Source organism: Convolutriloba macropyga, chromosome 5 (assembly GCF_964194025.1).
Source record: "Convolutriloba macropyga chromosome 5, txConMacr16.3, whole genome shotgun sequence".
Taxonomy (NCBI): domain Eukaryota; kingdom Metazoa; phylum Xenacoelomorpha; order Acoela; family Convolutidae; genus Convolutriloba; species Convolutriloba macropyga.
In genome coordinates, this window is record NC_134472.1 from 69,234,038 (window position 1) to 69,254,593 (window position 20,556).

The window sequence follows — 20,556 nt, forward strand, 5'->3', positions numbered from 1 at the left end:
ATTGAAAATAAGACGTCATTATGCGGGCTACAGTTCACTCAAGTTACTCAATAAAATCTTGGAACTTCAACCAGGAAGAATTGAAGAAATTCAGAGCAACAAATAAGACAGCGTTAGATTTGATTTAGATTTTGCAACAAAATTTTCGTATAAATTCAGATGGTAAAAACAATCGTTGTATTTCAAATAATTGCGAAATAAAAACGGCACAAAAACTTGGAAAAAAACTGTCTTTCCAATAGCTAAACCTAATTTTTTTTAAAGAACACGACAAAAATGTCGAAACAAGATTTTGAGTTCCAAATTGTAACCCAGTAACGATTCAAATTGGCCTTTATCGCCTGGTACTGAATATTGATTCTATGGAGTTTTTCAGTGTATATATTATTGAAAAAGGTCAAAGCTTTCGTAGTTTAGCAATCGAGCCAATAATAAAAGAGTAAAAGAACGAAGCATTTTAGCCATCTTTCCTATTTTCACCGATTAAGGGAGAATTACACCAAACATTTCGTTTAGTTGAAGAGCAATTCCTGCTCAGTGAGCAGAAATCATGAACTGTTTTTTTTCTTTAGCATTATCTACTCTAAGCTCAACGAGTGTTTCTTATGATACAATTGGCAACTTTTTTGACTGATATTTATGGGCCAGAACATAGATCTTAACATTAATATTGGGTCCGGTCGGAAACGGTCCGAAGTATGATCATTGACAGATTCTGGCTGTGAAAGATCTTATAATAAATTTTTGGACAAACTTCAGATATCGAACTCTGGAGATCATCAGTCTGGTCTTTCCACTATCTGGTTATTAACTGTTTCCATTCGGCGCCCTAGCCAGCCTGAAAAAATTATTTGAATTGAAAGACAGAAAATTTTGAATATTCGACATTTCTTTTTCAAAAGCTGTTCTTACTTTTGAACTTAAAATTTATTTAGCAAAAGGACCTTGCGTACATCGAAACACGAACTGTATATCGTTTTGACCCTCTTTGACTCTTGTACGAGTAATCGATATAGTTGGGCATTAAAAGTAAAATGTAAACTGTATCAACCAGTTATAATAATTTTGAACTCTAATTATGATAAGATTTATATCTTCAATACAAACAATTTGTGTAATATTTGAGGACGGCTAATCACATCTCTGGACTTTAAATTTTGCCAGATTTGTTTGACATACTAATGTAACCGTTATCCAGATAGCAGAGCTCCTTTGATGTAAAGCAAATACTGAAACCTAATTTTAAAATATAATTACAGTTTCTTAAAACTGGCGTACTTGTCAAGCATCTGCAACTGTAAGTTCAGTTATTCCACAAACGATTTCAACAAAACACAGCGACGAACGGATCAAAAAATAATCAAAAGCATTGCTGGCTTTCTGTCACATAGATAGCTTTGATAATGAGCAGATATATATTAAAATTGTTTTAAAAGTTCCAATAGAAGAAAATTATCATCGATACAAAACCTGCGTTTAATTATTAAAGATATCAAGGATGCTCGTTAATGTGCGTTCGCACATGATGTTCCGACCCGAGCTCATCTACACTTTTGACTTAATTGTCAACCAAATGAAGAGATAATAAAAATAGATGTTTGAGTTTAAAAAAACGTTTAAAAACCTAACTACTTATTGAATTACATAATACCATGCCTAATTACAGCACTGACGTGATCTGTCATTGAAAAACCACCAGAAAAAAAAACAAACAACAAAAGAACCAAAAACAAAAATTTCAAGGCAAAAACTAAGTATCTAAATTTGAACGCACCTAGTAACAACGCCAAAATGCAATCGAATGAAACCTTAACTGCACAAGTTTTCTTGGTCCATACTATACAGCAGATGGCAATTTTCCTTAATCAGACCAGGTAACAAAGTCGACAAAAGAAATAACAAGGCGAAATTCAAAAATCAATTAACATTTTTTAAACCAAATTATTTCTAAAGTCTTAAAATTCAGTAGCCTTTAACAAAATAATTTTTTATAAATTAACCAGACATTCATTATGAAACCAATAGGACCTGTCGCTGGTTCGATTAAGCCATAGGACCGGACTATAGAAGCAGAAAAACTCGAAAAATTAAACAATTTGCGGAAATACAAATTATTGAAGCCATTAATATCATTAGCTATTATCTAAAAACTAGGTATCTTTCCTTCCATTTTCATTCATACAAATGCAACCGAAATTATACTGAAAGATTAAATAAGTGCATTTGGGGCACATTTGAAAATCATTGGGATCTGTTATTACTCGAATATGCTAAAAGAATAGAAAAGAAACACTAGTGCACCACTAAAACTTTTATTTAAGCGCATATTGTCCACAAACAAAACATCAATTACGACTTGATATCACTAGACTTTTATATTTTTCGATTTCAAGAAATTGAATGAGAGCTCTCAATGATGAGAATAAGCTACAAGTTGACGAAAAAAAAAACAAAAACTGAAAAGTCTAAAAAATCATTGAAAACGCACAATATCATAAAGTTTGAGACAATTCGCTATAAACTGACTGCTTTGGGTAAGATCAATTTTTAAATACTCAAATACAAGCTTTTGAGACCGGTCAGCTTTTTACGCCTACCTACAGAATAAAAAAACAGGCAAAAACCGCTAATGCAAAAAAAATTGAGCGAGAAAAGTGCCAAAGCCATTAAAAAAAAACATTTCGGTAATGATTTTTCTATCACCCAATCATTTTTTAAGCGCTTGAGATTTTTTTATCTGACTTCAAAATATCAATAATTATGAACAAATACGTTAAAACCAATAAATTTCTGAGAAAACCGGTAGTATCAAAGCCATTAAAATCAATTGCTTTCAGCGAAAGGCAATAAAAGCGCTCGATAAGTGCATAAGAGTTATGCCTCGATGGGAAAACAAAAATGTTTGTTATCAACAAGAAATCAATACGATAAGACATTACAATAAGTCATTGACTAAGAAAACAACAACAAAAACAGCGAAAACCAAAAACTCAGTAGAAAAATGCGAGAAGAAAGTGTCGAAGCCATTTAAGCGATAAGCTTTCCTTTAAAAAATTTATCTATGATCAATTGAACGTCTTCCCTAATCTAACGGGAGCTATCCAAATTAGGAAAATGTGATAAAATTTCAAAAGGATGCAAAAATACGAAAAAATCCAAAAATTTTGAAATTGTTTTTGAAATCATGTGGCATCGAGTAGTTGGAAGATAAAACCGCTAAACACACTTATCTTGGCTGCAGTAGAAAAAAAGGGGATCCTGTCAGTACTGAGGCTGACTTACAGTTTAAAAATAAGTTTGTGATCGGTTAATGTTTATAGAAAAATTTTCAAAAAATTATATATAGTTCTTAACAGCCATTAGCTGTCCAATCAAAGCACTGAATAGCTTTACTAATTCTCATTACGAAGATCATTGCAGTGTTAAACAACAATTTTTGCCATAGTGCTCCAAAAATTCAGTAAAACCTCAAAAAGAAAATGAAAATTTTATTAAAAGTTAGAAAAGCTCAGAGTCAAAGCCATAAAAAACATGTGCGATTCCTTGCAAACGTGTTCTTTGTTCATTAGTCGTCAGTTTACTGTAAATCAGGTTTATCATTAACCAAACCTCGATATGAAAAGTGACCAGTCTCTAGGTGACCTAAAAATATGAAGGTTTCTAAAATAAAGCTCTCAAATTGAGTTCGAATTTTTTATAGTAAACTTCCCCTTCTTCCTTTATCACCTTTCGTGTGTTAGGAATACTAAAAAAATTTTCTTTTTTGGCTTAATGTAATTTTCAATAGACAATTTTTATAGAACAGATCATAAGTTGAAGAAAATTTACAGGTTTCTAAGGTATTCAGGTTTCGAAATATAACCTTTCATTTTTGTTTCAAATGTAGCTCTTTGAAAAATATCAAGACGGTGAAAAGAAAAATGTTATTTGCCATCGGTGTAAAATGACAATTATGTCATTAGTTGTTCGAATCCACTTTAGCGGGAAAATCTATACGAAAACGGTTTTTTGTTCAATCAAATTTGGCCCATCAATATGTTCATGGTAAATTGTTGTTATTAGTATCATTAGAAAGCCAATCCAGCGTTGCATATATGATATGCAATTTCCGTATATTTACGTAATAATTTGTCAGTTTTACTGAAAAATATATTGAAATTGTTAAAGTAGTATTGTTGGTTTTACTTCTTAAGATAAAGGAACGTTGTTGAAAAGTTTGATCCTGTTTTTAGTCTAAAATGTTTGACAAACTTTCAAAGTTTAGCCTTTGGCACAAAATAGCACAAAATAGGCGTCTTTCGGCCACTTTGTTTAATTTTGCCAGATTAACACGCCTAAATACTGCTAACACAATCGTCGTTAACTCTAAAGAAGACTGGTTTTACGTGCGAGTCCTTTCAGAGCGTTTTTCGATAATTCAACTCCACAAATAACAAAAAAAAATTATTTATTTTCAACATAATATCTATATCTTTTTCGTCAAAGTTTCCATATGTATAATATTTGAAAGCAGTGCTGAACAGCAATAGCAAGATTAGCTTTGGATGAACCGTTGTTTTTTTTACAGTCCATTAGTAAATTGAATTGTAATCAGTCAATGAAATCCAAAAATTTTTGTTGCATTTTTTTTCAAGTAAAATATAGAACAGAACAAATCAGGTCAAAGCTTATTAATAACAACTGTAACTGACTCCCGGGAAATTTAGAGAATGCTATCTAGTTGTCAAAAGCTTATGGACGTTTTGACTTTTTAAAATAATTGTTCGCAAAGAAACAGTGGATTATTGAGCTTTGCCATTTTTCACTCTATTTTTTGTCAACAATTTGGTAAAAATCAGCGAAAAACAATACATTCTATTTCTATTTGATTCAAGTTTAAAACTTCACGTTCAATCAAATTGTTTTTTGGCTTTGATATGCAAGGATTCACAGAAGTTTTTTCTATTTTTGAACATCATTCCATCTTTCAGTTTCACCCATTTTGAAACTGAAATTGACAGCCAGCTCGTAAACAGGTCGTAAACAACAATATTGGCGTCTTAACAAGGCAAAATTTGAGCATTTCAATTTTTTCAGTGAATTTATTAGAGTTTCGACGGCTTCAGTAACGTCTTCGAGCAGAATTTAATGAAATTCTTTTATTTTTGTCTTCTTTTGTCGCTCAATCAAATTTGGCCCATCAATATATTCATGGTAAATTGTTGTTATTAGTATCATTAGAAAGCCAATCCAGCGTTGCATATATGATATGCAATTTCCGTATATTTACGTAATAATTTGTCAATTTTACTGAAAAATATATTGAAATTGTTTAAAGTGGTATTGTTGGTTTTACTTCTTAAGATAAAGGAACGTTGTTGAAAAGTTTGATCCTGTTTTTAGTCTAAAATGTTTGACAAACTTTCAAAGTTTAGCCTTTGGCACAAAATAGCACAAAATAGGCGTCTTTCGGCCACTTTGTTTAATTTTGCCAGATTAACACGCCTAAATACTGCTAACACAATCGTCGTTAACTCTAAAGAAGACTAGTTTTACGTGCGAGTCCTTTCAGAGCGTTTTTCGATAATTCAACTCCACAAATAACAAAAAAAAATTATTTATTTTCAACATAATATCTATATCTTTTTCGTCAAAGTTTCCATATGTATAATATTTGAAACCAATGCTGAACAGCAATAGCAAGATTAGCTTTGGATGAACCGTTGTTTTTTTTACAGTCCATTAGTAAATTGAATTGTAATCAGTCAATGAAATCCAAAAATTTTTGTTGCATTTTTTTTCAAGTAAAATATAGAACAGAACAAATCAGGTCAAAGCTTATTAATAACAACTGTAACTGACTCCCGGGAAATTTAGAGAATGCTATCTAGTTGTCAAAAGCTTATGGACGTTTTGACTTTTTAAAATAATTGTTCGCAAAGAAACAGTGGATTATTGAGCTTTGCCATTTTTCACTCTATTTTTTGTCAACAATTTGGTAAAAATCAGCGAAAAACAATACATTCTCTTTCTATTTGATTCAAGTTTAAAACTTCACGTTCAATCAAATTGTTTTTTGGCTTTGATATGCAAGGATTCACAGAAGTTTTTTCTATTTTTGAACATCATTCCATCTTTCAGTTTCACCCATTTCGAAACTGAAATTGACAGCCAGCTCGTAAACAGGTCGTAAACAACAATATTGGCGTCTTAACAAGGCAAAATTTGAGCATTTCAATTTTTTCAGTGAATTTATTAGAGTTTCGACGGCTTCAGTAACGTCTTCGAGCAGAATTTAATGAAATTCTTTTATTTTTGTCTTCTTTTGTCGCTCAATCAAATTTGGCCCATCAATATATTCATGGTAAATTGTTGTTATTAGTATCATTAGAAAGCCAATCCAGCGTTGCATATATGATATGCAATTTCCGTATATTTACGTAATAATTTGTCAATTTTACTGAAAAATATTTTGAAATTGTTTAAAGTGGTATTGTTGGTTTTACTTCTTAAGATAAAGGAACGTTGTTGAAAAGTTTGATCCTGTTTTTAGTCTAAAATGTTTGACAAACTTTCAAAGTTTAGCCTTTGGCACAAAATAGCACAAAATAGGCGTCTTTCGGCCACTTCGTTTAATTTTGCCAGATTAACACGCCTAAATACTGCTAACACAATCGTCGTTAACTCTAAAGAAGACTAGTTTTACGTGCGAGTCCTTTCAGAGCGTTTTTCGATAATTCAACTCCACAAATAACAAAAAAAAATTACTTATTTTCAACATAATATCTCTATCTTTTTCGTCAAAGTTTCCATATGTATAATATTTGAAACCAATGCTGAACAGCAATAGCAAGATTAGCTTTGGATGAACCGTTGTTTTTTTACAGTCCATTAGTAAATTGAATTGTAATCAGTCGCTGTAATCCAAAAATTTTTGTTGCGTTTTTTTTTTCAAGTAAAATATAGAACAGAACAAATCAGGTCAAAGCTTATTAATAACAACTGTAACTGACTCCCGGGAAATTTAGAGAATGCTATCTGGTTGTCAAAAGCTTATGGACGTTTTGACTTTTTAAAATAATTGTTCGCAAAGAAACAGTGGATTATTGAGCTTTGCCATTTTTTACTCTATTTTTTGTCGACAATTTGGTAAAAATCAGCGAAAAACAACACATTCTATTTCTATTTGATTCAAGTTTAAAACTTCACGTTCAATCAAATTGTTTTTTGGCTTTGATATGCAAGGATTCACAGAAGTTTTTTCTATTTTTGAACATCATTCCATCATTCAGTTTCACCCATTTCGAAACTGAAATTGACAGCCAGCTCGTAAACAGGTCGTAAACAACAATATTGGCGTCTAAACAAGGCAAAATTTGAGCATTTCAATTTTTTCAGTGAATTTATTAGAGTTTCGACGGCTTCAGTAACGTCTTCGAGCAGAATTTAATGAATTTTTTTTTGTCTTCTTTTGTCGCTCCTTTTGTAGTGGCAGCAAAAATAATGACAATTGCATATCTAAGTTGCTCTTTTTGAGGACAAAAAAAAACATTTTTATTGATTTCAGCTGATAAATCTAGTTTTTCATCACTTTGAAATCAAATGGTTTTAAAAAAATATAGACGGGCTTCTTAACTTTGAAAGCCGTTGTTCTTTTTTGTCTACCTGTTAGATAGTCTCAATGATCAGCAGTCGCATAATACATTATTGGTGTTGAAAAAACATACAATTTGAAAAAATCTAATGTATTTTTTGCTTTATTCATTGTTTTAACAACTCTGATACTGGTCTTTCGCAAAAATTTAACTTGGTTTGATTGATCACAATGCCAAATATTGACAGATCTCAATGGCTTGTTGGAAAGAAAAAAGAACCTTATTAATGTTTTTAGTTGATAACCATTGTTTTTAAGACTTTTTAAGAAATTAATTTTTTTCGAACAGTACAAATGTATTATTTTATTTAGCTGTTTTTCTTCCTCTAATTCTTACCTAAAGGTTGTCTAATAATTTCTCATTTTCCAGAGTTTACATATCACTCTATTTGTTTTCAAAGAGAACGCCATCTGCTATAGCTTATTTTTTACGGAATGGATTATGGTTGACGCTATTTGACTTTGTTATTAAGTCTTTTTTTAATTAAGAGTTTTGGATGTAAATAATCTTTGCTGTTGTTATTTGAATTTTGTTGTTTGTCTTGTCTCGTATTCTTAATAATTGCAGGCCTCATCGGCCCTCTCCTCTTTTGTGGTATTAGTTTTTTTACTAAGTGTTTTAAGTTGAAAGCAGTTTATTTACACCAATTGTTTTTGAACAGTTTTTGAATTTATGAAAGTTTTCTATCTCTTCCTTATTTGGTAGACAATGAAGCCAAAAATGTAGATGAGCGGGGTCGGAACTTGATGTGTGAACGCACGTTACCCAGCCTCCTTATGTGGGGATCTATATGATTACTCCAGCTTCAAATTTGAACCTAAAATTTTTGCACACTGTTATAGTACCTAGATGACACAGCTTCTCATAGCTGGATAGCATCAGAGTTAGAATCTTTCAATAACTCCAAACTTTTTGAAAACTAATTGATGTTATTATATCATACAAACAAAGATTTAAAATCGGGGCGAAATGATGAAGGTATGAACTAATCAGGGTTAAATGCTAGGGTATGTACCTAATAAGGCAAACGTGTGCAGGATAAACAACGCACTTCACTGACTCTCTTTGTTATAGCAGAGCTAAGAGTGATGCTTTTGACTATCCTTTTGAACAAACAAAAACAATTCGAAGAACTTTGACATTTATCAACAACAATTATGCCTCGAGATTTTGACTCAAACTTGGAAGCGGCCGGTACTTTTGGACGAGCTCAGTTCTTACTGATTGCACTCAACTTCTATATCAATGCATACATTGGCTGGCAAGCATACATACCTGTGTTTGTGACGAGGGATGTTAAATTCTACTGTGATCAGAGTTCTGCAAATAAATCTATGTCGTCTGGACAATCTGGGTATGGATCTGAAGCCGAGAAGGACTCCTTTATTGAGAATGGGTTCTATGGTTCGGATGTGGCTCCGAGCAATGGATCTGTGCCCGCTTATGGAGACGAATGCACGAAAGGTTATTACGTAAAATTTTTTGAATTATAATCACTAGCTTAAAGTTGAAAATCTAAACTATGCAAGATTAAAATGTTTACGTTTCAACTTTGAAATCATCTAAAAAGCCTCGTTGAGTTATGACTAGAAAGTCAGTTCGAGAATCAAATATTAACAATTTTTGAATAGTTTAAAACTAATTTAAAATCAATTAAGCGATACAAAAAACTATGCATTTTGTCAAAGCAAAAATCTTTAACATAAGTAGTCAGATTAAAATTGATCAAATTCAAAAGACTCAAAACATGCAAAAAATAAACTAAGTGTTGGTCTTTTCGTTCTTTTTTTATTAGGGGGGCTAAAAATTCAAAGAGCCGGAGAGTCTATCTGGTAGTGAGCCACAATTTAGAAACAATAAGCTAAAAGTTCACAATAGCAGCTGGCCATTGGGAGCTGTTTGATTTCACACCGGAGGTCGTCTTCAACATACATAAATTCACGAGAAGTTTTTCAATGAAAAACTATGCTTTTACTGCCAATAAATAGTTGAGCACGTCAAAATTTTATTTTTCTGTTACGAGTTTTATTTTTTTTTCACGTTGAAGTTAAGAAGAGTTATTAAAAAAGCTCCCCGAAAGTCTGAATACCTCATTGCTCTTTGTGCCTGAAAATCAAATGTTACCAATTGAGCAAAAAAATTCTATTTATTTATTTCCGAGATGATCTTTAACTCGAAAAGTTTGTTTGTTTATTCTTATTTCTAAAATGATTTCTCTTCGTTATTGTTTGCAAGTATTAGGCTTGCACATATTTCAATTGATTGAGTAAATTTTTTGCTGGTAATGATGCTTTTGCACCTTGATTTGAGCTCGTTCTGTATATGGGTTAATACTTTTGCGTATTTGAAATATAAAAATCAACAAAATCAGAAAACTGAACCGAGAAATTTTTAAGCATAGTGAAGTACAGTAAAAGAAACGAAACCCCTCGAATAAATTGCTTGTAGATATATTTATAATGGAATGTTATCGAATTTTTTTCTAGCATATCGTCAGAAACGAGTTCAATAACGAAAGTACGCATAAACACTAAGTTATATAAGGTCTTCAGCGAGGTCAAGAGTCAGTGATTGAAGGCAGGAAAACAAAGTTGCAACTGACATTGCAAGGGACAGGTAACAACAGTGGACATTAAATAGACTAATCAAGTTGGAGGAAGTGTAACAGACGCACAGTGCAGAAAATGTAGTCGACACACATTCGATCAAATGTATCGGACAGCAAAATCACAATTGAATACTGCACGTTGATCAGGACAGACCATTGGGAGAAGAAATTTTTGAAAGGAGACTTTTCACTGAGATTTAAAACTAAGCATTTAGCTTTGCCATTTTTGCCTTAGATTAACTTTGGAGTTAATTAAACGATAGATTTTTCAAGGCTGAAGGAAAATTAAAAATTGCTGTTACAATTCGCGTTTAGATATTTCGACTTCGTTTCTTTAATTTTAGATTGGAAAACCCGTAAGTAAATGTAAGTTCTTAAACTCTATGAGCTATCAAAAATGCCTTTGTTTAAATCAGCCAGTAGATTGCACTTCTTTTTCAGGTGAGAAACACGGCACAGGAAACGTCACAAGACAAGCAAAAAATTACTGATGTTGCACACAAACGCAAACGCAAAAGAGAAAATACTTAACAATTACTAAGAAAAAGGACCCGTCCGAATTTCAATAATCCCCAGACAAATGCCAAATCAGTTTTCTCATTCGATAAAAAGTGAATAAACTCAGCTCAAAAATCCATTCATCAAAGAACGGCAATGTACCTGTGACTTTTTTTATGTAGTTCAAAGAGAATTTATCAAGATACTGTCTGATAAAAATTACAAACGTAAAACTATCTTTTCCCAAAGTTCCCATTTACCCAAGAAACACTCTTCCAAAGATCAAGTCAAAACTCATTTTTGTAATTGTAAATGTTCATCACAACTTACAAGATAATGAAATGAAAGAAGAACCACTCAATAGGAATGCACGTTACCAAGGTCCAGCGGGTACAAAGTACTGTTTAAACTGGTATTACAATAGCTTGGCTCTTTTATCGCTGTGAACCCAGTAAAGACCCTACCACGTAAAAAATTGCTTCAAATGACACTGTTTTAAGTAAATGAAAACTTCTGATTTTTATCGAGAGCCGCAACGTTGTTTGAGAGTTTATACCAGAACTTTGAAGTGACGTCTACCTTGCTTATAATTCGAAACAAGCAACATTTGAAAGGCCCAAAGTTAATGGAAGTCAACTTGTGGCTACGTGTATAGGAATTTAAAAAACCTTCACTTGCGTGTCTTATTTCAAATTATGTGATATGTGACATCTTAATATTTTAGAGCCGTCTTTTGTCGACTGCTCAAAATAAATAGGAAATTCAGTTTTACAAGAGCCTCTAAATCATGGCCTATTTGTTCCTCTCCGTAATAATTTTCCGTTTTTGCACGCCCCTTTAGTGGCCGCATATTATTTCAATGCCCCAGAGGCACGTGCCTTATTTTGACATGATGATCTACTGTTTATCAACGCTCAATTTTCCGGTTTCAAATAGAGTTTAAACTTGCCATGTCATGGTTATAGTCTTTCTTGGAAATCTTGTCAAGATCTTGTTTCTTGATAGCCATGCAAAGATCATACAAATTCGTACATATCTTGATATTTTTTTTGTATTGTAACATGGCAAGATCTTGGCATGATTTACCATGTTTTATCATGTTTCTTATCATGGCTATCAATTTTTTTCACTGGGTTTTGTTTGCAGGTTGCCAGTCATACGTCTACGATTCAAAAATCAGCTCAGTGGTGAGTGAGTTTGATCTGGCTTGTGGAGACCAAAACCTCCTCCCTTCCCTTTCAATCTCTGCTTACTGGGTTGCCTTTCTGATCTCTTGTTTCATAAGCGGCGCATTAAGTGATCGATTCGGACGCAAATACGTATCACTGACCTTGATAATTTGCTTTGCAGTTGCGACAAGTTTGACGCCATTGGCTAATGATATCTATACGTACATTGGGTTACGGTTCGCGTGTGGATTTTGTGCTATTAGTTCTTATTTGGACTACATAATAATGGCAGAGATGATGGACAAGAACAAACTCTCCATGATTGGAATGACAGTCGAGGGATCTGTTTTAAAATGACTAATGTTTTTTTTCTATTTGGCGTTGACAACCCTAATTCAAATTCGTGAGAGATAACGGTTATATCGTTAAAGAGTTTTTGCAAGATTCTTACTAGATAACCTCTTCTTCTAACAATTTTAGGTGTCTTACAAGATAACCGTCTTGTAAGGTCCGTGTTCGTTTTTTTTTGTAGCAATAATGTTATTATAAACCTTCTTAAGAGCTGTTCTTAAGTAACAAATACATAAATCTCTTTCTTTACAGTTCCTTACAGGTCGGTTACGGTAAACATACTATCACAATAAAACTTTCCAATCATGCAAACTGACATCATAAATAAATGCGTATAACAATGTTGATTAATTGATTATAATGAAAATGCTTTCCTAGATAACATAAAAAATTGTTGCATTTCTATTAAAAAAAATTTCTCAACAAAAAAATGATTCTTACCCACTAAACTGTAACCAATTGTTATCATAAATTTGCTCAAGTAGAAGGGGTTTCTTTAATACCCATTTGAGCCAGTAAAACAAAATAATTGTCCAAAAAACGCAAAAATTAGCCCGAAAATCAGCAAAACATACATAAAAAACCTCCGAATTATCATAATATTCAAATGAATTTCCAAAAACCTTCAACGCACTACCGAAACCAGCCTGAAACTAAAACAAAATCATAACTAAACCTCTTAACCAAAATAAATGAAAGAAAAACTGCTTTAAAATGCCGCACGTGAACAAAAAAATTTCGCTCGCTTAGAGAAAATTTTTTCACACATCAATTTCTCGCTCTCTCAAAAACAGCGGTATGAACAAAAACCACTCTCTTTTCGCTCCACTCTTCGTTTTTGTTCAGCGCCAAAATCACTCCAAATTTTTTCACGCGTTTCATTTCCCGCTTCAAAAATCACTCCAATAAAATTGATTAAAAAAAAAGGACTTCTCCAATACTCCTCTTCGAGTCGTAAAAAGCGTTCAAAAATAGAATTATTTATTTCTGATGCTCTCTATTTCAAATAACTATTTTTTCAGTGTAAGTTAATTTTAATCTTTAATTACACTTTAAGTTTACATTAAATAACATATCTCTCGCTATAGGGTGTATTGTTGCTTGGCATGTTGTCAACTTAGCTTTCAATCAAATTTCACCCAGCAAGGCAAATTCACACCCATTTCCTGAACAGAACCATTTCTTAGAGAAAAATTCATCTATATAAAGCAGACTGGAATGATAAGACAAACATAATCAACAAAATAACGGCTGTTTCGATAGTGATGTCATAATGTCTTAGTATTGAGCCTATTCAATTTAAAATTGAAATAGAAAAAATTTTATTGAAAAGAAAGATTTTTGAGCAGCATCAGTTCTCTCGTATAAGTGCTTTGCTAATTTTGTTCTTAGGTGTTTTCAATTTTTTTGGAGATTTAATGATGAAATAACATATTTCGTGAAAAACAATGTCAGCTTTTATTTTGAATCGTTTTGAAGTTCTTTTCAAAATTCTTGAGTTTCTTCACAATTTTTAAAACTTTTTAAAATAAATGTAAAAATGAAATAAACTCTATGCGGTCTTTTTTGATTCACAACTAAACAAAATTAAACAGAAAGAAAAAATTTGAAAATTAATTAAAACAATATTCCTTTACAAGCGATTTTCTTTTACCTGCTAAGAAAAAAGTGGAAATACTAAAAAATGAACTGGGTCATCGCATACGTTTCAAATTTCCAGTCCGTCTGCTCATTTCTCTAAAAGTTGTTCATGCTGGTTTCTTTAATTACTGCTGGTTAGACTGAATCTGATCAATTAGCTGGTCATTATCAAGTTCATAAGTACGCTAACATTGTCAATTTTCTAATTTATTTGAAAATTGAACTTGTTACATATTTTCATTTCAAAATTTTGCATTGGAGTTCATGGGCAGAGCGGCGCTGTCCGAAAAATTACAGCAACTTATTAAATTACATGAGGGATTAGAACTCAACTGATAAAAGTACAATTTTCCTATTTGAAGGACTATCTCCGGTTGAAAAAATATACTTGACAGTGCATTTAAAATCAATTTCAACTGCAACTGAACTTTCGAAGTCATATGTTGGGTTCTTAAAATGCGCAGATCAAGACCTGGAGGTGTGAGTTTTCAGATGCAATAAGCCAGATTGTGGTGTATGAAGCTTACAAAGTTATTTCATCTGCGGAACTTTGGTGCAACGGTAGCATGTCTGGCTGCGGCTCTGGAGAAAGTACGTTTAAGTCCTCTTAGCAATCAACAAAGGTAACTCATAGCACAGTTGGGTAGTTACACAGTCATTTTTAAAGAGACTTTCTTTATTTCGTCTATACCTGGAAATTATCAATATACCAAAACAGACAGTTGCATATATAGGACGGGGTTTTTAAGGATAAATTTGTTTTCGACCTACCTAATGCGCCCAGCGTAAAAACTCGAAAGAACAACAAAAGGTCAAAAGGCCTCTTAAGGGATGCTTTTGAATTCTTTTCAGAGGATAGTTGTGAACAAGTTGGATACTTTTTCATGAACAAGTTAATTCTACGTTAATGATGAAAATGAGAACAAAAAAGAAAAATCAAGTACCCTTGAATATATTCTTCAAAAAGTTTAAACGGTTGAAACAATTTCAAATGTTATCAGTAGCTAAGTAACAGATCTCGACATCGGTTGGTTCAGGCTATCTTTGTACCTGGTGAACTATTTTGCATCCTTTTCGGCTATCTTTTTCAACATTCCTGGAGATTGCAATTCGTAGCAATGGCTGTACCTGCATACATATACGCAGTTATACACTTTTTTCTAATGCCTGAAAGCGCAAGATGGCTGCACTCTAAGAAGAAATCTCAAAAAGCAGAAAAAATATTGCGCCAAATCGCTGCAATTAACAAGCAAGACACATCGGTTATTAGTTTGAGCGATAAAGATTCGCAAGTTTCTAGATTTAAAAATAGCGCGCAGCAAAGCGAACCCGAAGAAACCGCTAGCGAATCTCAAAGATTGATACAGAACCCCGATATGAGAACTTCACAACAAAGAACAGAACCGAATCTTCTTAGTATGTTTGGAACATTTCACAGTGCTATTCTAACAATGACTTGCGGTGCTTCCTGGTTTTGTGGTTCCCTCATTTATTACGGCATCACTTACAACGTCCAAAATATCGGCGGCAACATTTTCGTCAATTCTGTTCTACTGGCGTTATTTGAGATCCCGTCATTGTTTTACTACATCGCTATGGATATTTTTGGTCGCAAAAAGGCGTTCGTGTATTCTATGTTAACCTGTGCTGTAGCATGCGCGATTCTCCCGTTCACAGAACCCCTTTTAGAAGGGAAAGTTGAAATAGGGTTCGCTGTACTTGTTAAATTGCTAGCCGCTGGGGCTTTCAACATGCTCTTTATATACATCCCAGAACTGTGCCCAACCCAGTTGCGAAGCACTGGGATGACATTTTGTTCCGCAGTTGCCCGGGTGGCAGCACTAGCATCGCCTTTTATAATTGAGATTAAATTGGGTCCTTATAACTGTGCGCCCTTTCTTATATTCGCCCTGTGTGGTGTTGTGACAAGCCTGGCGGTGCAATTCGTGGGAGTTGAGACTAAAGGGAGGCGTTTTATCACGACAGTCGAGGAGTATGAACAAATGGCCAAGACCAAACACTTGGAAAGTCTTAACACAAAAAACGATAACTGCTAAACATTACACAAGCGTCTAGTGGTAACAATAATATAAACATACTAGCAAAAAAGGAAAGTTTAGTAAGCTTTTACAATGAATTTCATTCACTCAAAAATTTGGTACCAGTAGACGCCTGTAATTAAAAAATAACTGCATTGACTAGGATCTTTTCCGTTTGTGCCCCCCAGCTTAGTGGGCGCATATTATTTGCACCCCCAAAGGTACGCGCCATATTTTTACATATTGATTTACTATGTAATGGCACGTGCTCTCTAACTGGGGGGATATATATATTATATATATATATATATATATATATATATATATATATATATATTTATATATATGCGGAACTCAAATGTATATATAAATGAGGAAGAAAATTAAAGGAAACCATTATAGGCAGTCGAAATATCAAATTGTGAAAAAAATATCTACTCTGCCATGAAAGAAAAATGGGGAGAAAATTTTTCTGAATTCCAAAATAAACCCAAATTACGTGAAGATTCTTTGGAAAGCAGAGCGCTAAATGACCACTTTTTTGATAAAAATGTGCAAATTTGGCCAGAATTTTTTTAAAAATTGAGAAAAAAAGAAGCGGAAAACAGTGAAGAAATTTTCAACATGTCCATTTATCAGCATAGCCCACTAAAAAGGTGACAGCAGCGGCAAAGATTTTAGAATTATTCATTAATGCCTCAAAATAGACGTTCAGCAGTCACAAGAATAACTTTACAAAAGACGCCCGATTAAGCTGGTAAAAATTTTTGTGTTGAATTGATACTCTGTTAATATAAGAGAAAAAAAAGCACAACAAAAAATAACAAGCGAAAACTGAAATTTCTTTGACTTTTTATACATTCACAAACATTTGAATTTGATACCAATCAAAAAACTTATAAATAATTGCAGTGTATTTCTGAAACAAAAATAAAGTGTTTTTTCAACGCACCAATAAAAAAATTCTACACATGAAAAATTACTTTTTTTCATTTTTTCAGATATTGAATTAACAAAATGACCAATTCTTAGCAGATTGTTTGCTTAGTAGTCAAAACTGAGTTTTTTCAACCAAATGCGCCGAAAACGTTAAAGGATAAAATTTGCAGCGACGGAAAATTTAACCTCCTTTGATTTCAAGAAAAATAAATCAGAGCATTTATGTCAGTTTTTTATGTGCATGGACAAAATGGGAAAAACACTAAATTTGATTGGATTATCAATAACTAAATATTTGAAGAACAAGCTTGAACTATTGCAAATTGCTAGCTCAATAACTGAGCATATGGTTTCTCGCCCCACTCATACGCTGGGAACAATAAAATTCTAATTGGAGAAAAGAAAGGCGGCTCCCAAATGAATTAAGGAGCAAATCTCATACATTCCAGGATGGAGAAAAAATCGGAAAAAAATATAAGTTAAGCGGTGAAAAATTTTTTTTTCACTGCAAATTTCGTACATAATTTTGCGGTGAAATGCAGTGAAAATATTTAATTTCACCGCTATAGCGAGCAGTGGACTTACAAAATGTCACCATTTTTCACCGCCATTACAGGAATTCGAACCTCTCATCTCCTGCATGTCATCCACTTCTTCAACTGCACCACATCTCACTAACCTCTACTTTTTTTGTTTTGAGCATAAACCAAATTCGCTTTACTTCCTGTAAAACACAGCGGTGAATTTTTGTAAGATTTGAGATTTTGTAAGATTTTGTGAGATTTTTGTAAATTCACTGCTTACTCTAGTGGTGAAATTGCATAAATTCACCGCTTAGAAAAAGTGTCAAAAATATGCAAGATTAAGGGGTAACTTAAGGGGGGTTAAACAATTCCTCCATTACTACCCATTAATTTCACCACTTTCAATCCTGATGATCTCACACAATTTAAACACTTTCTTCTAAACGGTGATTTTATGTAAATTCACCACCAAGTTAAGCGGTGAATTTTTGCAATTTCATCGCTTTCAACGCTTATCTCACAAAATTTGGACACATTTTGCAAAGCGGTTAAGTTATGCAAATTCATCGCTTATTTCAGCGGTGAATTTATGTAATTTCACCGTTACCAGGCGATAAAGTTTGTTTTCACCGCATTCACCGCCTAATTTATGTAATTTTGCCGCATTCACCATTTATCGTACATAATTTTGCGTTGAACGGCGTTGACACCTCGACCCGGGTTGTCAGCGTTAAATAGTTCAAGAGCTTCAGTACTTTTTTGCAGGTGCGTTGTTTTCGGTGATTTTTGATGTGATCAGAAAAACAAAAATTAGACCAATTGAATAGTTTATATAATTTAAGTCATAGTTTCATCTTTTGAATCATAATTCATAAACGATCATTGATTATTTTGATGCTCTATCTTTATTTGAAACGAGATACATCAAATTTTTAGAATTTTTTTTGATTAAAAGGCGCGAAGCGATAGCGGCTGTTGTTGGGGACAATTTTCTTACCATTCAAAAAATTTGAAATGCATTGGGGCGCTGTCTTTTTTTAAGATCTGTTAACACATTTTCATGATTTTTGAAGTCAAATTGGAGTAGTAGTTTTGGTCACAACGAAAGAAGATAGGGAGCAAAAAAGCGAGTCGTTTTGCGGCGTGAAATTTTCTCCTCTAGAAAGTAAAGTGAGAAAACGGTGTTTGAACAAAAATTTGCTTTTTCGGTATTGATTTTTTGTTCACATGCGGCAATTTCACCTTGATTTCTACTGTTTTTTTTCAGTTTTTTGGATCAGATTTTTTTTCTAAATGGTTTCTACAATCAATTCATGGTTCATTCTAGGCCTAGTTTTTGTATGAACCAAATTTTTCTTTCTCGCTAGTGGTTTTTTGTTCACATACGGCATTTTGACATTGATTTTCAGTATTTTAATTTTTTTGATCTCATTTTTTTTTGCAAATGGTTTTACCAATTCACTCATAGTCAGTTCTGGGTTTAATTTCTGTTTAGTCAATGAAATTTATTTAAATTGTACGTCAGGACTTGTCCGGCTATGTTTTTTTTAATTCGTCGTCTCCATCGATAATTCATGAGATCTGACTTCTTGGAATTGAATTTTTCAATTTCAGTAATTTATACTGCTTTGCAGTTAAATGTTGTGTGCTTAACGTCATTTGCTCTGCTTTTAGGTCAATTGCGTGACTTACCTCACTCAAATGAATGACTTTTGAACTCGCTTAATGAACTTCAAATTTTGTGAACATTTACTAGTTAAAGGTCAATAGTGTGCATCTAATTAGTGCCAAACGAGTGCCAAACGTCAAAGTAGTGTCATTCTTGAGTATAAGAGTTTTTAGTTTTTGATTTCGAATATTAATTTTGAAAAAGCTCTATTATGGATTTGCCTTATAGAGCGTATGTGTCTCATAGAATCTAACCAAAACGTCTAGTGGTCTATTAAAGGATCTAATTTCTTTACTTGTTTCAATACATGGAAGGCCACAAGCGTCTATCGCGGCTATTTTCCGGCAATCTGCCGGCTATGTTTAATTCCTTTTGATTAAAATTCTATTTAGCTCAATTTGTGATAGTTGGTTAATACTTTGACTCAATTACTTGTCAATTACTTCTACTTCTCAATTACTTGTCTCTACAGTTTGACGAGTCATTTTGCCTACAGGTTGATCAGCTCATTTCTGTTTAAATGTTGATTCGTTGAATTTGTGTTGAACCTACGATCCTATTTCTTCCGTTCTGGATTCTACGGGGAAACGTCTTGCGTCACTGAACAAACAAGCTCTGTAATTTTTTTAAATTTAATTTTTTCTAGTAGTTTACGGAATGTCAAGCTTTGATTAAAATTGAATCTACTTGTTGATGAAAACTTTCTGTGATGGTTTCAATGAAACATCAAGAAACTTAGAAGTTTTATTAAAGTTTCAAAGAACGAAAGAAGAACTTACCTGACGAACTTTATTGCTGTGTCGATAAGTAATGGCTACAAAACTAAACTCAATTCTAATTTTGTTTTGGCGCTATCATTATCTTATTGACCTAACAATCATATGTCAGAAGTAAATTCTCCCACCAACAGAAACTTGATTCTAACATCCACCGACCTCCAACTAATGAACTCAATTGTACCCAATATGATTCTCATGAAATGTTGATGAAAATAGAATATCACCTCCGGGATTCGGAGTTAAGATCTATTCACATGCCAATCATGTAAAATATTTTTAGCTAATCTAAATTTTCTCTGTATATTTTCGCATAGATAACCACTATAAATACAAATTAATTTTTATATATTTTCAGTTCAAAATTTAATTTAAAATTCAACTTATTGAATTATTTGACCCGTGTTATCGACCACGACAATGGTTTCCAGACCAGCTACAGACAGACAAATTTTGGATCTACAGAATGCAGAATCAGCTACTGCGTGGATTATGTCTTTTGTGGCGAAATGTCGCGCAGAGAAGAAAGAGGACAAAGTCAACACCGATGGTACTGTACAGGACCTACAGGTAACCAATCTCTTTCTTATTATGTGCGGGCAAGATGCAACTATTAAACTTAGGAGCTTAAAGAGTCCTAGGAATTTGATAGACACTCCGTATAAAGACATCAGATTGGCGATTCAAAACTATATTTCTCCTAAAGAG

At 33.0% G+C, this 20,556-nt stretch overlaps 2 protein-coding genes across 5 annotated transcripts in view; one reads left to right on the forward strand and one right to left on the reverse strand.

Moving 5' to 3' along the window:
- LOC142339590 (membrane-associated protein Hem-like) overlaps positions 1–20,556 on the reverse strand; it is a 479,910-nt gene that overhangs the window by 382,802 nt on the left and 76,552 nt on the right. The window lies entirely within an intron of this gene.
- LOC142340480 (organic cation transporter-like protein) lies at positions 1,205–15,963 on the forward strand. Its single transcript, XM_075391055.1, has 4 exons — positions 1,205–1,297; positions 8,709–9,098; positions 11,887–12,254; positions 14,939–15,963. Exons 2-4 carry the CDS (start codon positions 8,792–8,794, stop codon positions 15,956–15,958), a joined length of 1,695 nt encoding a protein of 564 aa, XP_075247170.1. The 5' UTR covers positions 1,205–1,297; positions 8,709–8,791; the 3' UTR covers positions 15,959–15,963.

Coding starts and splice junctions, on each gene's coding strand:
- LOC142340480 (XM_075391055.1), top strand. CDS start 8,792: ATGCCTCGAGATTTTGACTCAAACTTGGAAGCGGCCGGTACTTTTGGA. Junction 9,099..11,886: donor TGGAGACGAATGCACGAAAG/GTTATTACGTAA, acceptor TTTTGTTTGCAG/GTTGCCAGTCATACGTCTAC. Junction 12,255..14,938: donor GAATGACAGTCGAGGGATCT/GTTTTAAAATGA, acceptor CGGTTGGTTCAG/GCTATCTTTGTACCTGGTGA.